We start from the raw sequence: 16690 nt of genomic DNA, 5'->3' as shown, positions 1-16690 counted from the left end.
ACTGTCAGTCTAGCACATGACGCGTCCCGTGGGTTCTTGGGCCTCGTTTCGATCCCTACAGCACCATACGCCTCCTCCCGGATAATTAGCTTGCGGCTGATGTACACGATGGGGTGGTGGACGCCACCTTGTCACGTTGACAAAGTAATGCTCCAATGCCGCGGTCGCTTGCATCACATGAAACTAAGAATTACCTTTCATTATCAAGTGCCTATAATATGGGATGGCCGACGAGGGAATGATTACTGATTGTTAGGATCCCACACCAGCATCGTAAGTTTGTGCGTTTGTTCATTTTTTTTCACAGCGAAGCTGTTAAAGCCTGCCGCAAGTGCGTGATGCGTCAGAAAAAAAATTTGGGCCGATCCTGGCGGTAGTGCAGAAAGGCTCCAAGCGCAATGGTACATACCCCTGTGAAATAGCGAAGCTGAGCCTGGTTAAGTCTAGCTAAGCATGGTTGGGACTACTTAAGCTTAGACAGTCATCGATAGCTAATCGATGGCCAATCAATACCTAATCGATAAGCAATCATAAATCTCCGGGAAATGCTGGGGATGACTTGGTAGTGCATAGCCTAGCCAAAATAGCCAATCGATAGCCAATCAATAACTAATCTATATTAAATCAATAATCAATAAATTCAGAAAAATGCTGAGGATGACTTGGTAGTGCTTAGCCTAGCCCAAATACGTGGCCAATACTTTGCGACAGCCAATCGATAGCCAAATCTACATAGCTGATCGATAATCGATCAATATTCAAGAAATTCCAGAAATGCTGGGGATCACTTGGTAGTGCTTAGCCTAGCCCAAAAGCCAGTACTAGCTAGGTGCCCATCAGCTCCACTGTTTCTTTAGCATTGCGCCTCCAGTGCAAGCTACGCTCATTTCTTTTTCGAAGTGTATCAGTGAGGGGTTTGGCTAACTCAGTAGTTTCGTACGAGGTGATGGTAAGCCCTTGAGCCTCAGGAAAGCCGTACATCGGTTCTCCTTTAGGGTCGCGCTTAAATGAAGAAACAGCCTCTACCTCTACGTCCTTGCTCTACTACATGTCCCAAGTAGCTTACCTGGGCTCCTCTCAATTTACACTTTTCTGCTTTCACCATCAACCTCACGCTCCTCAGGCACTCACTTTTCTTAAGCGATGCAGACGCTTTTGCTAGTGTGAAATAACGGTGGTATCATCGAGGTACGGCAAAGCAACGTCCTTTGAAAGTAATCTGCCGATGAATTTAGAAAAACAAGACGGGACATCTGTCAGCTCGCAGCTCAGAATCAGCGGACATAATGAACCAAAAGGGGTTACAAACGCGGCATAGCAGCTTGTGCGCACCGCCAACAGCACCTGCCAAACCCGCGAATGATATCGATTGTATAAATATATCGGGCTTTACTGACGGTTTCTATTATGACTCTTGGATCTTGTTCCGACTCTTGGATGAGGTTAGTCAAGTCACGGACTTGGCCGCCATTCCGATTCGTGTTTCTGACCATTCTTGCCATCCATGCACTTGTAGCTTCCGACCTATCTAGTTCTACAAGAACGGGAAACTCAACCAACATCTCCTCATAGCCTTTAAACTAGAGCATACAAATGCTTTCCTCTTTAATTGTGTACGGCTTCACCAGGGCAAACTCTGCAGTTTGCCCTACGTCATGCGTTACACGAGCAGCTAGTCCACGGAAATAAGGCACGCTCATCATCACGTGCTCAAAGAAGGACACGACATTGTATTTCAATGGTTGCCTAGCCATTGCGGAATTGTCGGCAACGACAGCGAAGATGAAGCAGCACGCTCGGCCCATCACAAACATCAGCTGGTTGCTATACGACTCTCAAGAACGGATGCTGCGCGGCCACTGCAATCGCTTGCTCGCCACATCACACTTCTACGATGGAACTCACCGGGTTTCACCAACTCACGTTTGCACTCTCTTGACCCTAACTTGCGACTTCGCCTACCACCTGGACTCTCCCGTCGTGAAACAACTTTACTGTGTCGCATGTGGTTGGGTGTCGCATTTACCAACGCCTATTCGTTCCCTAATAGGGATGGCCAACAGTGCGGCGTGAAACTTGTGCTGGTGCGACGAGACTCTCGAGCACCTTCCGTGTCACTGTCCAGCTTTCGACACTCGACGACGTATTCTCCCAGCTAAACTCCCAACCTGTTAGCTAACAGAACGCTCTCAGAAGAAAAGATCCTTGGGCCATGGCATATGCATTCTTGCATGCAAAAGGCCATGAAAGCCCTTCAGCAGTTCGTCAGGAATACTGGATTGTACGAACGCTTGTGGCAGCGGAGATTCTTCTGTGACTGCCTGGGAGAATGGCTGACTCTATTATTTTTCTTTTCTCTCCTTATCTATTCTTCCCCTTTCCCCCTCCCCAATTGTAGGGTAGTCAACCGGGCACGTCCTTGGTTAACCTCCCTACCTTTCCCTCTTCGTTTCTCTCTCTTCTTCTCTAGGTTCTTCCTACGCCCTTCACCTTCACAGCATAATTGGTATCGGATAGTTCTTAAACAATTTTAGCCATACCACCACACTGTATTTCAACTTTGCTCGCTTTGGAAGGCCACCAGAACATCCCGTAATCGTTCTCTCCGAAATAGAGCTTTTCGGCTGTTGGGTCGTAGGCAAACGTTTGCTTTCAGCTGTTAGGCGCTCATACAGGCCTCCACAATCTCTATAGATACGATAATTATATTGAGCAATCGCATGACGTATTCAACGACTTTTGTCTCCCACTCGCCCTGTGTCCACGTCTCCTTATGCATCCGGAGAGGTGATTGTAGTTTTCAGCGATACACCAACTACACCGGGCTGAACCCCGTCGACTTGTGTAGTAGTATGCCTAAAGCAAAACAATACGACGGGGAAACAGCGTTCCCCATCGCAAGTGCATTCCCGACACAGTTATTAGCACTGGTTTTAGCGCTTAGTTCCAACGTTATACACTGTTGGTCTGAGGATGGTTGGCGGAATTATGAATTATTTTTGTTCCACATTGCTTCAGAACGCTGTTTAAGCGCTTCTAAAGACACTGCACTGATTCCTTTGAAGTTCCGCCCGGAAAATCCACGCGAGGGAAGAGACTGAAACGTCAATTCACTATTTACGATGAGCGCGTACATGCGCCCCGAGGAAGTCATAGTTGCACGACAGGGGTCCGGAACTAACCCTAGGGCTTGGTGAAAAAACGCAGTCCGCGAATTTCATACGCTGCTGCGAACATCTAAGCCAAAGTTTGCAGTCGTGTGCGGCGCGTGGAGCTCGCAAGTTGAGCGCGAAGGCACTTTTTTTCTCAAGCACTCTCTTTTCAACAGAAGCCTTCTCCTCAGTCTTTTCGGGCTGCCTTATTTCATGATATAGCCGACGGCTATACGCGACTCCTATTGTCCGTTAGCTGGAATCAATCAAGTAGGGTGTTTGAATAAGTGCGCTTCTTTCTGCTGTTACTATGTATATTTATTGACGCAGTTCATTAAACAGGCTGAAGTAAGCGAAAATATGTCTTTCGAATTTCGGCACGAATTACGTGCTTCCGTTAGTACGATTATCATATTATCGCAGACTACATCTGCTAACGCTTGGCCGCGCCCGTCCGCGTAGGAATGAAACTTTGGTCGCACTGCTTATCAGTGTCGTAGCCATCGGGTCTTGCTAATTTCAGTTAGTTTTGAACAGTCGACTATATAGCCTCGAACCATGCGAGATTTAAGCTCAGACCACACACATACTTGCCTGCACGCGCTCACTCCGGGCAGCGCCTGGCTAGACGCCTTGGCAGACATTTCGTCGGGAACTATTGACAGCGCTTCAAAATGCGCATGCTGGATGGGGCTACCATCCATCGGTCCAACTAGTGTAGGACAAAGCCGGTCCGCACCACGTAGCGCGGCCATGACTGGACCACATGAGTGCAAAAGCGCACTCAAGCCCTGTCATGCACAAAGCAAACGCCGCGCTTATGCACTACAGTTGCATGTATAGCTGCGGTCTTCTACGTAACGCACCTACCCCGGCCGCCGCTGGGTGCCGCGACGAGTCCACTCACTGAGCGCACTGTAGCTCGCTGAGGCATATGCGCTAAGGACAAGAGCGTCTGGCTAAAGTCCCTATACCTTCGGAAATGTACCGCCACCCTTTGAACAACGCCGCTTCTCTCTCTCCTGTATCTCCGAGTGGACGATCATAGCGCGCGCTTTCACTTCTTTATAGACCTTTTTCACAAACCGATGTTTGAGTAGCGCCATAGCCCGACACGGGCGACGTCTAGCGTCAGAACTTATGCGGCCATTGTGGACTGTGAGTCTTGCGAGAGCAGGCCGGCCGCACTTCGGTTGTGTGATCTTCGCCGCGCATTATTTCGATTCTTTTCTTCCGCTTCCCTTGTCTTGTGCCGCTTGACTTGTTACATGTTTCACGTGCTTGCGTGTGCGCTCAGTGTGGTGTGCAATGGCAACATGCAGCAAGCTCAGTCAGTGGATGCGGTGTTTCGTCGTCCGTAGCGGCGGCAGCCGTGTCTGCTTCGTACGAGACCTGGCGTGCTAATCAGCAGTATATTTCATTGTTATTTCTGGGTACATGTGACCGTATCGTCGATTGAATCAGATCACCATTACGTTTCGCGGTTGAGGGTTGCCTCATTTAGCGAAAGCAGGTGCGTACGTAGCTGTCGGCAATGCTGAGAACGCGTCGCCGGCGGCCCGACGACGCGTGTCAGTGGTTGGTAGATATGCGGTGGTTACTCCATCCGCTTCCGACGCAACTCAACAGCTAAATCATGCAAACTTTAGTGGATCTGGTGCAGTGCAGGGTGCTTATAACCAAATGTCAAAGCATAAGCGTGGCGCTCGAGCTGCGCGGTACAATGATCACAGATGCCAGCGCAACTGATACAGCGCAGATGCTAGACTTTAAAATTACTTTTATGGGCAGGGCCGCGCAGGGTGCGTGTTAACGCACCCTGCGATTTTTCCAGATCGTTTCGAAGTGTATTTACTGACTAGTTCTCTCGCAGAGTGCTTCAATTTGTCTTATACCGGTGTCACACGGCCACTTTTGATAGCGTACGAGCCCGATCTGGATCGGAATGTTCGACCGCGATTCGCAACCTTCCCCAGTTTGAGCAATGAAGCCAATCGCGACAAAACAATTTGACCCAGATCGGGCTCGATCACGATCAAAAGTGCGCCGGGTGACCCGCGCATTAGGCACTGGAATGAAGTCGTGTTTGAAAGAATAACAAATGTACCTTCTGCCACTACATACGAGAAAATATTTCATCGAGAGCTGACAATTATCGCAACCTATAAAGCGTATTTACCAGAATGGTTATTTAACTAATGTAGTGCATTGGTTCATATTATACTGAAATGCTAAGTCCTCAGGTAATGCAGGGAACCGGCGAAGCGTGGAGGAGGAAAGAGAAAGGCAGAAGGTAGGGAGGTTAACCAGAATAACGTCCGGTTGGCTACGCTACACCGGGGGAATGGCAGTGGTCTCGCGGAGTGCTGTGTTGTGGACACACTATAGTCCCCAAACTCGTTATTTTCCGCTGGTTGTTTGTGCACCCATAAACTGCACAGTGCTGGCCTGTAGCCTTTTGATGATTATATGTCATTATTTACGAGCGTTAGTCATTCGGGACAAAAATAAACGGAAACATCGAAGGAAAGCTACCACTCCGCAACGCAAGCGCAAGGCAAGCTCACAGTCCAGAACAAACAGGCAACATTGACACATACTCTCGACGCCAGACCATCGGAAGCGCCCTCGTGAAAACGTTTCTTCGTCTCAGAGCCATGTCGAAAGTCACTCTGCGTAGCGGCGGCGCGCGCCCAGCCTAAAAACTTCAACAGGGGCTTTCGAGGGGCGCCACCATCGCCTTGCTTTCGCAAGCAAAAAGTAAAGAAAAAAACAAGCGTTTTAGGAGAGAATGTGGCCCGACTATTACTAACTGAATGAACAAGCGTGGTGTGAGCGCGCACAAACAAACATGAATAGATCACACTGAATGACTGCAGCCAACGACTGTCAAAACGCTGGCAGCGCAACGTACCTTCGCGCGGGCGAAGGTACGTGCGGTCTATCAACGGAAACTGAGCGGCATAAAAGTCAGAGCCGTGTGGAGATAAGAGACGGTGCGGTCGAAGGAACGACGAGCGCGGTTGTTGGAAGCGTAGAAGTGCGCCCCCCCATGCTCCCTCCGGCGCTGGCTTCCCGCTTCCTGGCTTGCGCGTGGGAGAGATAAGAGACTGTGCGGACGAGCGACGAGCGCGGTTGTTGGCAGAGAAGTGCCCCCCCCCCCCCCCCCCCCCCCCCTGCTCCCTCCGGCGCTGGCTTTCCGCTTCCTTGCTTGCGCGTGGGAGATTGAGTGCGTTCGCTCTCCGTGATAGCGCGCGTCCCCCCACGCTTCCGCTGGGGCATACAGCGCGCGGCGTTTTAGGAGAGAAGGCGGCGGAGGAGAGAGTTGATGGCGGTGCTTTTCCTATATAGGGAGTTTACGTACGGCGCCCCGAAGGCGCCATATTCAGATACAGTGGCGTCTACGTGATTATCCGAAATTTAATTTGAACTCCGCGCCACGGTGACGCGCAGTAGGTGGAGCGTTGTTGACACGCCCCAATCCGCCGTAGCATTCGCCGTGCAAGGCATTAAAGAATGGGTGGGAGCACCCCGAAGGGGTTCATAGGCGACTTTTGATTGCCAATAACTCCTGTTACGCTGAATAATGCATTGATGTACTTTTTGCAGCAAAGTATTTCTTAAACAGTCTATGTTAACTTCAAATGCGTTTCTCGACTTCGATAAAAGACCCGCCGGGGTGGCTCAGTCAGTTAAGGCGTTGCGCTGCTCAGCACGAGGTCGCGGGATCGAATCCCGGCCGCGGCGGCCGCATTTCGATGGAGGCGAAATGCAAAAACGCCCGTGTGCTTGCGTTGTAGTGCACGTTAAAGAGCCCCAGGTGGTCAAAATTAATCCGGAGCCCTCCAGTACGGCGTGCCTCATAATCAGAACTGGTTTTGGCACGTAAAACCCCAGAAAGAAGAAGAAGACTTCGATAAAAAGTGATTCAGAGCCCCTTTAAACGAAGAGACAAACAAACGAGTTGTGACCAACGGAAAACCATCGGTGTTGGCCTCGGAGCCGAATGAAGAATAGGGTGTTCTAGGTCCGAAACTTACTCTCCGTTATGCTGACACGTTTGTATGCACTATGGTGTGGTATGCACACTGCTGCTCAGCAGGAACGCTAATGTACGTGCGTACAATGACAGTGCCAGCAGCGGATGGCTTAACACTGTTTTGCATGGCTGAGCCGCAGAGGCTGTTTGAGCGGATCGGGGCGGTGTTTCAGCTTGGCTTCGTCATTCTTGCAGCCAAAACGCGTGGCGTGTCCTCGGGAGAGACCCTCAAACCATCGCCTGCACAGGCCAGGCATGTGCCGCCAATACCGCGACAGCACCTCCGCGGTGCCACCGCACCTCGATCACAATATAAAAGAACAAGGGACAAGTAAGCAATAAAACTAATTGCTAGGCACAAAGCCTGAGACAGGTGAAACGGTGGTGGTAGTAATAATAGTAATGCCAACGTAGCGGCGTTGGTGCCAGCAAGAACGTCGCAGATGCTGGGGACTCCCAGATAACACGGACGCATCTGCAATTACAAGCAGCGTGTGTTTCACGTGTTCGCAATTAATAGAAGGCAATGGAGCGCCACGCAGGCAGCGTTCCTCCGTGGCGTGATTGTATGGCGAAGCAGATATTTCCGCACAGTGCTTCCAGGGCAGTGTTGCCAAGTCTCAGTTGATTGCCACTGTAACTGCGCGCCCCGTTTCTCCTCAACCCCTACCCGACCATACCTATTTTTATAGCATGATAGGAACGCTATTGCTCTCTTCAAAACAGAAAGGTAGCACAATTTCAAGGTTTCACATGGAGTTGTTTTCTTTGTTGCGTTCTTTTTTTTTTTTACAGCGACGCTATTAGTGCGATAGACGGCGCTGGAAAAGGTTACATGCGTGTTTTCACAGTTCCCTTCAAAAACTAAGTGATTCCCCGAATTTATATTAAGAGCGAATGTTGAAAGCTTAGAGGTGATGTGGGAACAACTTTCGAAGTGTGCGTGTTAATCATGGCTAAGTAAATATTGCTGCACCCTCCTTTTCTAAGTTGTTATAGGCGTTATAAGAAACGTTTACAGAGTTTAACCGATATCTTGGGCGAACGAAAGGAGGCAGGAACTTTATATTTCCACGGCAGCACGCGGATAAGACTTCTTTCCGGGGGTTTTGCGTGCCAAAGCCAGTTCTGATTATGAGGCACGTCGTAGTGGAGTGTTCCGGATTACTTTTGACCACCTGGGGTTCTTTAACGTGCACTACAACGCAAGCGCACGGGCGTTTTTGCATTTCGCCTCCATCTGGAATGCGGCCGCCGCGACCGGGATTCAATCCCGCGATCTCGTGCTACTCCGGGCGGCCCGAGTGGCAGTGCGCGCCCACCGGGGCCGCAAGGCTCCGGGGGAGGTTAGGGAGGGAATGAGGGGCGTTCTGCGCCGGGCGCGCGCGCGCCCGGGCCTCTGTATCTTGAAAAGCCATCTGCGGCGGGGACGGAGTCTGCCCTGCGGTGTGCTTTCGCGGCTTAGTTCATGCGCCTTAATGCGAGTGGCAGCACGAAGGTCATTTCGCTCGCTGCTGCCGCCGCGCTTACTCACTCCAGCGCATTGAAAGCGAATTTGTGCGCGCGGGATGCCATGCTTGTTAACTTAGTATACATATGTTCACAAAATTATACGGCCGATAAAACTACTATCCATACTTCGTATAGCTGTCCAGTAATTTGCTATCGCAATCGATGCTTCGCCTTTAGGGCGAAATTGGGACTTTTTTTAATAATCGATCTCAGTCAATTAACTAATAAGCGGAATGAACAAATATTTTGGGAGCACCACATGACGGCATATCATATGTCTTTGAGTTCACCCTGCTGCGGTTAAACGCTTTTCTTTTTTTGAAACCCTTGTTTCAAGTTACAGAAGACATCGCAGCTGAAGGCGACGAAGGGACTACTTAGGTTTTTAAAAGAAACGGGCTTGGACAAGCGGCTGTGACAGTGACGTCACGTACCACGCAAGAGTGACGATGTGTGTGCTGTGCTATGTGTGCTGTGCTCAGCAGCCCAACACTATAGCCACTGGACAAACTTGTAAAGCAACGTGAAAAGCAACCCGATGTAGCTTTCTATTGCTTAATGCGTGCTACATAAATGTGTTTTTGTGAGCGTGAAAGAAGCCTGCGAATGCACGCAAAGATTGCCACCCAATTGACCGCTCGAGGCCTTTTGCGTGCATTTGCGGGCATTCTTCATGCTCGGAAAAACACTTTTGTGTAGCACGAATTGAGCAACAGAAAGCTCTATGGGGAGTTTTTCATGTTGCTCTACAATTTTCTCATTGACTCTTTCATCTAATTATAATGTTTGAGAAGTTTATTATTTATTTGTTACTAATTATGTAATAATTATATGCAATAAATCTGAGTATCTCCAATCAACGGAAACAACGTTACCTTGGTTCTGTCCAGCTACGTGGCCTTAGCATACTTTTAAATCTTGGTGCATGATAGTTGGGACCCTGTATACGCGCCTAAGATATTACATACACAAACAATACACAATAATGCATTCCAAAATACCAGAGCTGTTACGCTTGCATGAATAATGATATTTCAAAAATATTTAGTGGCGATGTAGCGATCAATGTTAGAGTAATGCGCGAGAGATACGTCACACCTCTTTCAGCTACCGGACCCCATGACTTAAATCGCATTCACAACATTACAAGGTGTTCAGGGACTCATTCGATACACGTCCTGCCTCTTTGAAGGCCGAAGTGCAACTGATAATTGTCCGGAGCAGACCACCATCAGCTTCACGATATATATGCCCCTATATCATGACTGGCTCTCGCACATTGAGCACACATACATTCTTTTTTCTGCTTAGAGACTCCTATTTCTAACGCATTAAAAAGTTGTCATGCAGTCACCGAAACCTTGCAAGATTACTGAAAAAAGTTGTAGTAAGAAGTTTGTTATGTGTGTTTTTTTTTTCGTGTTCTCCTTAGGGGTTTGCTGACACTTATCAGTTTCTCTATACTCTCTTTTATTTTTGAAACGTATATTATTTCATAATTGATTGTTTCATCCGTCATAATTTGTTTCTGTAGGCAGAATGTCGAAGTATATAAGCGAAAGTTCGAGGTAATTTCAGAGATAGTGTCAGTGTTACGAAAGGATCAGTACAATCGTGGCAGAGTGTTCGAACCATGCGTTCGATCCATGGGGTTGAACATCCGAAAGCAAGTATGGGGCTAATAAAAACGACATACTGGAGCGCTCCGTACTAATTTTCACCATGTGGGGGCTCTTTAATTGTGGTGCTAAATCTGAACATGTCGTGCGGCTTTTTTCATTTCGTTCGCGCGGTACTACATTTCGTCCCCGTGGCCGGCAATCAGGGCCCGTGAGCTTGTGCTCGGCAGCCGAAACGCCATTGCCACTGATATACTCAAGCGCTAGAAATGGTTGTTATAAGCATATTTTATAGACCGCGTACGATGTTTGCCCACTGTCGTGAAAGAATAGAACGTGCCACTAAGTTGAAATTTCGAAAGCGCACGGCGCATGTGCGCCGTGTGCTTTCGAGATATGCGACCTGCGCCATACCCAAATTTAGACTTGCGCCATATGCGAGAAAAGTTTCAAGTGTGGCATTTAATTACGGGCTTTGCGAAAATTTCCTTATGCAAGAGCGTGAAAGCGTTATACGACCGTGTCTTGCAATGTGTAATATCCAGGGAAACAATATAGTCAATCGAGTTCAGATTCCCTCATAATACACGGTAATGTTCGTGCTAATGTGTGCCGAAAATTTAACGTTTAAGGCCTAATTAGGAGCTTTGAAAATAAGGATCAAATGATGGTTTTCTCACGTATTTAATACGTATAGCTAGTCAGGGAGACTAGCAAATTGGCGAGGTATCGGTAGAGAGCTAAAACATACGAGCTTGCAAATTATTTTAAAAAGTACCCCAACGATTTTCGTTTTGCACGCCTTATATTAGCTGTCTCAATACTTTCATTCTGTTTTCCAAAAATAAAGAAAACTGCCGCGGATAAGCAGACTGTAATGTTCACCGCAGTAGCTATTAGAAAGAATAATGAACTGTATGGGTTTGCTCCTGTTGTATAGGGTTAAATGGTTTGCTTATCTTGCTTTCTTTAAGTTCTTTCGCATGTTTATATAACATACCGCATAAGACTCACTCCCTGATCTATTGGCCCAAAGGAAATTGCTTTTTGTAGTAGTTGGCGGCAGTGACCAATAAGTTCAATTAAATCAATGCTTTGTGTAAGCACTCTCATTGTCCGTCTTCATTCCGTAGTTGCACTGAAGTATTTAGTTGATGAATAGCTGCATTTGTCAGTTGAAATGCAAAAGGTTCAATTCAAGCTCAAAATTAAGGGATTGAAAAGAATAGCCTATGTGTGGTAAAGAAAGCCGTGGATTTTGTTTTGTTTCGTTTTTTACAGATATGCAATAATCAGCGGCCTATTATTAAAAAAAACAAATCGAGAAAAAGATACATTGCCAGCAGCATGCACCTGCATACAGAACTCGTGACCTATATGTACCGGATGTTGTTTAAGTTATCGCAGTCTGTACAGAAGATTAGCGCTTCAAAATAAAACAATTAAAAATTTCATCGCTTCGCAGTGTTGCCGTTCAATCGTGCAGGCCTAAGCTTCCAAATATTTAAATAATACCGGACACATTATTTACGTAGGGCCAGGTTCGCCAACGATGCTGCAGAGTTACTCGCATGTAACTCCGCGTGTTTATTAAGCAGCTCTCCGTGTTTAGATTAACGCTTCACAGACATTTATAAATACCCAATCTGCTTTGACGCATTTTGCACTGCACCAACCGTTAATCCTCTCCTGACATCCAATAATTACGAACTAAAGCGATGAATAGCGCCTGGTGACACATATTCGGTAAGCCATGATCAGTGTGGGAGATAGTTAAGGTTTCAGTGGTTGTTCATTTTGTGGCGAATCTTCAATTACCGCCGCAGAGCAGACATACTTTATAATCGTCGTACGCAATCTAACCTTCGGAAGCACGGGCCAGAAATTTGATCGGGTTCTTTCCGGGATGCGCTTACTTTTACTCACTGTAACATCCAGCATGCTGACTCAGCGGGCGAACGAGCCTTCTCTCTTCCGATTTATTTAATAAAAGTACGATGGAAATGGTTTATCCGAAAGTGATCGGCAGGGTATATCGTCTGATATGTCACGTAAATATCCAGCTGGGTTCAGATGCGTGTTCCTGGAGCATGTGTAGTGCTTATACTGCGCGAAGCGTGTTTGCACAAGAGCGTTTTCTGTAGACACGATGGTGTGGACTGTGCTTAGTGCGTGTATAGTGTACATCTACGTATTGCACAACGTGTGTATAGTAGCTCCTTGTACTATAGACATAGTCACGTGCCATCTAACTCTGTCTTTCCCTGGATCTTTCCCTCACACCGGTGAGACGTGTACAAGGGTACAGACACGCTCTCCAGGCAACCTCTCGCCGTTTATCTTCAATGAAATCTGCCTCTTCCTCATGGTACACAAATAAAAAGCACAAGTACATTAAAAGATAGTAACTCTTATTCGGTGTTTTTCGTTCTCTTGTTTTGTGGAAGACGCGCCGAACTACTTCTCGCACTTTCTCATACGCTTGAGATACGTACTTCGTGAACAAAAGCACTTATTATTTTATTGTACTGGACATATTGAAATCCATCTTTGTCAAATGAAGAGACAGAAATGATATTAGGAATTAGAAAATACAAACACAAACACGTAGTGAGCACTTAGTGTTGACCCGCTTGATTGGATGAGAAATGCAAAGAGGCATTATGTTTTATTATTACCACCTACTTTTCTTTGTGTCTTCTGGTACGTTTTCTATACTCAGGTGTGCGTTTGTAAACCCAGCCTGCTCCTTCCGTTCTTTTCTACTATATTTCTACTATTCCCTTATTTCTGTGTCACGTAGTAGTGACGCTGAAGTAAACAGTCGAAAAACTGTGTATGACGAAACTGATTCTTTATTGGGCGAACCTGTGCCCACAAAAGAAAGCTGCACTCAAAGCACAACGATATAGCGGCGAACACAGTCGAGCGATCGTCGAAAATCTGATCTGCGGCGAAACGCGTTGGCTTTTATACGTGAGTCATCGAAGGTTCCAGATTAACCCCTGGTGCACGCGTGTCTTCCAGAAAGTTCTAGACAATTCGCGTCGCTCATACAATCAGATTACATGAGCGTCGGTGACCACAGACGATGGATAGAAGCATCGATAACGTTCGAGAAGCTTCCGATGCAGGCGCGACCTGCGCCGAACGATAACGTTTAACATTTGTTAGCCGGTGGAAAGCGGCCACCGGTGAATGATAAACATGTATACGTGTCAATGGTATATATATTTTTTCAAGTCAATAATATAAATAATGATTTGCTTGTTCCTTTATTATTTGTATCTTGTTTTTTTGTGTTTTTTTTCTAGGTTTTCCATTGCACATGTACGAAGTGACAAAGAGCACGGGCGGGTAGATGAAGTGTGTACTTAAGAAATGTTTACGGAAGGACGACAGCCGCGAAATGTATACTGTACAAAAACATATTGTCAATTATAAGAAAGAGCTGACGTAAACAAAACGGCATAAATGAATAGAAATAGCTTTGCTTTGTTGTGACTATACAAATTATGCAGTTTTGAGATACGTCTTCGCACTTCACGAGCGTGCCATACGTGCTCGTTTTTTAAAATTTATTTCCTGTTCTTTTTTTTTTTGCGACATGCCATTTTCACTACTTTCAGTATTACTTAAGGCCAATTTCTGCACGATCATGCTGTTCTGTTAGTGAGGTGAACCCTTGCATCAAATATTCAATAAACCTTCATTTAAACTAATCTGGTTGGCCAGCGAACATGTGCCATGACAAAAAAAAAACGTATGGCGATCGCGAAAGGAACGCACAATCAAAGTTTTTTTTTTTTATTGCTCCAATACCTTAAATTACGATAGCAACTTTATGACGAAGAAATGTTAACTTGCCGACGTCTATAGGCTTATGTTGTACCAAATTACCCCCAATGGAAGATAGGCGCAAACTTGTGATGACACTAAAAAAAGATCATAGAGGCAGCGGTTTTGATGTAAACATGCGTGGAACAATTTCCAGCGTGATATTTGCTCTCTAATATACAATGCTGCTAAAAGCAAGTCGGAATAACCTACAAAGGGCATTCTAAATAGAGTTCACTCGTGTTTGCATTTCTCCTTAATTTATACTTGGCATCACCAAGTATACCGAGAAGTATGCCTTCTTTGAAACAACTTCGCCATGCTTAACCGAGGTACAGGTTATGCATACATGTTTTTTTTTCTTGTTTGGTATTGTGCACGCTGGTGTTTACGTCTCTGCTTATCCTTCGCAGGTGGCATATTTGAGAGCGACAACCACCAGGCGCAGCTGAGCTTCCGCCACGCCCTAGACAAGATTAACAAGGACATCACCATTTTACCAAAGACCGAGCTTATGCCAGTCATACACGAGGTGAGGCCAAAGGACAGCTTCTCGGCTTCCAAAGCTAGTAAGTATCACCACAACGCCTTTGACTACAAGGGGTGGTTTCTCGAATTTTTTTTTTGCCACAGGAGCGTTTTACAGATAAGTTGTCAATGGCTACGGTTCTATGCATTTATCGTGTCCGTCAACAGATCTGCGCGTGCGAGAACTCAGCTCACGAATTATGTGTGAGCTGTGAAAAAGCTTATGTGTCTCATCACTTGGATATGGATTGTCAGTAGATTAGTTATTGATGGGCACCATTTTTCAAATCAGTAGACTGTCATGTTTTCTCAAAGGGTTTCTCAAAGATTTGGCGCTGTGCGACCCGCGTCGGCCATGTGTAAGCTCGCACCGCCCTCCCTTTGTCGTCGTTCCAAGCGCTTGCGTGCCTATTTTTCTTCCGCACTGCTGGCGTGACGGTCCCTTCGCACCAGCCTACTTTCCGCCGGGTGGTGGTCCCGTCGCGCGTGTATAGTTTCCTCCGACTCTCCGAGGTGGCGGTAGTCCTCCATGTTAATGTATGCTACCCATCAAGAACGCCAATCAAAATAAAGGTGTGTGCGTGTGTCTTTCTTCGGGATGACCGCCGTCACCGCTCAAGAGAAATGAAATTTGCTCAAACCGTTCATCTAAATTCTGTGTCACCTCCATGTCGTGTGCTAAACTGCTTCGCTGGTAATACATCTTCACAGCAATGGAATGGAACGTGATTATATGGTAAGCTATGCCGCAAACTTCCGCTACATAATGAAATGGAAACTATGCAACCATCCGACTTGGTGGTGCCCGATCTGCCCAGTTCAGGCGGTAGCCATTTATGCCTCGTTTGCTCTTTTTACGGGAAGGTGATGGTGTCTTCGACTTTCGCCTTCCTTCATCTCACCTCAACGGTAAAATTCGAACGTTATATCTCGGCGATTTTATTTCGATAGCAATTATATGGACACTCCAAGTGCATTTCTACCGTCGTCATTGCCGTCTCGTCACCGTGAGGTTCCGTATAAAGTCCAACGGCGATAAAATCGTCGCCGCGAGCCGTATGCTGTATGTGCGGGTGAAAGCCCGCGAAGGACGCGCGCTTTCACGAAGAGCGAACGCACGGCGGAGAGCTAACGCGATATGTCTCCGACGTGCGAAAGGACGTAAGGGAGGCGACGTTTAGCTGCGGCACCAAATGCGTATCATGCAACCGGGCGCATGGGGAACTGGCGACTCAATCTCCCACACGAAAGGAGGAAAGCGGGAAGGCAGCGCGCGAGGGAGGGGGCGCGGCTTCTACTCTGTCAGCAACTGCGTACTTACTTTGTGCGGCTGAGGATGGCTGTCGCACGCACTGTATCTTGAAAGTGATCTCCACACGGCTCTTACCTTTGTATGCTCTGTGCTTTTGCCGCTCAGTTTCCGTTGAAGCGATAGACCGCACGAACCTTCGTTCACTGCTTCCGCTGCGCTTGCTCACGCCAGCGTTATGACAGTGGTTGTCTGCGGTCATCGAGTGTGATCTATTCATGTTTGATTGTGCACGCTGACACCATGCTTGTTAATACAGTTAGTAAGCGAATGTGTCTAAGTTTGTGCAACCGTTAAAAATGCTATCCTTACTCCGTATAGCTATCTACTAGTAAATTTCCTATCGTAATTGATGTTTCACCTTTCGGGCGAAACTGCGACTTTTTTTAACAGTGGAGCTGTTTAAGCCGGCCATAAGTCCGTGATGCGTCGGAGAAAATGTTGTTTATGGTTATGGTTATATGCATTTATCGTGTCTATCAGCAGATCTGCGCATGCAAGAACTCCGCTCCCGAATTTGATGCAATATCGCTTCGTTTTACACAAAAGCTCATGTGTCTCATCACTTCGATATGCATTTTCAGTAGATTAGTTATTGATGGGCTCCATTTTCCAAATGAGTAGACGGTTAGGTTTTCTCAAAGGGTTTCTCGAAGATTTGCCGCTGTGCGACCCGCTGACACCATGCTTGTTA

The 16690-nt window shown here is 46.9% G+C and overlaps 1 protein-coding gene across 1 annotated transcript in view; it reads left to right on the top strand.

Moving 5' to 3' along the window:
• LOC119461535 (glutamate receptor ionotropic, kainate 2) overlaps positions 1-16690 on the top strand; it is an 84461-nt gene that overhangs the window by 30952 nt on the left and 36819 nt on the right. Inside the window, exon 2 of the mRNA XM_037722880.2 lies at positions 14573-14728. Coding sequence (XP_037578808.1) covers positions 14573-14728 — 156 coding nt within the window. The remainder of the gene's footprint in view (positions 1-14572; positions 14729-16690) is intronic.

This window comes from Dermacentor silvarum, chromosome 8, assembly GCF_013339745.2.
Source record: "Dermacentor silvarum isolate Dsil-2018 chromosome 8, BIME_Dsil_1.4, whole genome shotgun sequence".
Lineage (NCBI taxonomy): Eukaryota > Metazoa > Arthropoda > Arachnida > Ixodida > Ixodidae > Dermacentor > Dermacentor silvarum.
This window is presented reverse-complemented; position numbering and strand designations above follow the sequence as displayed.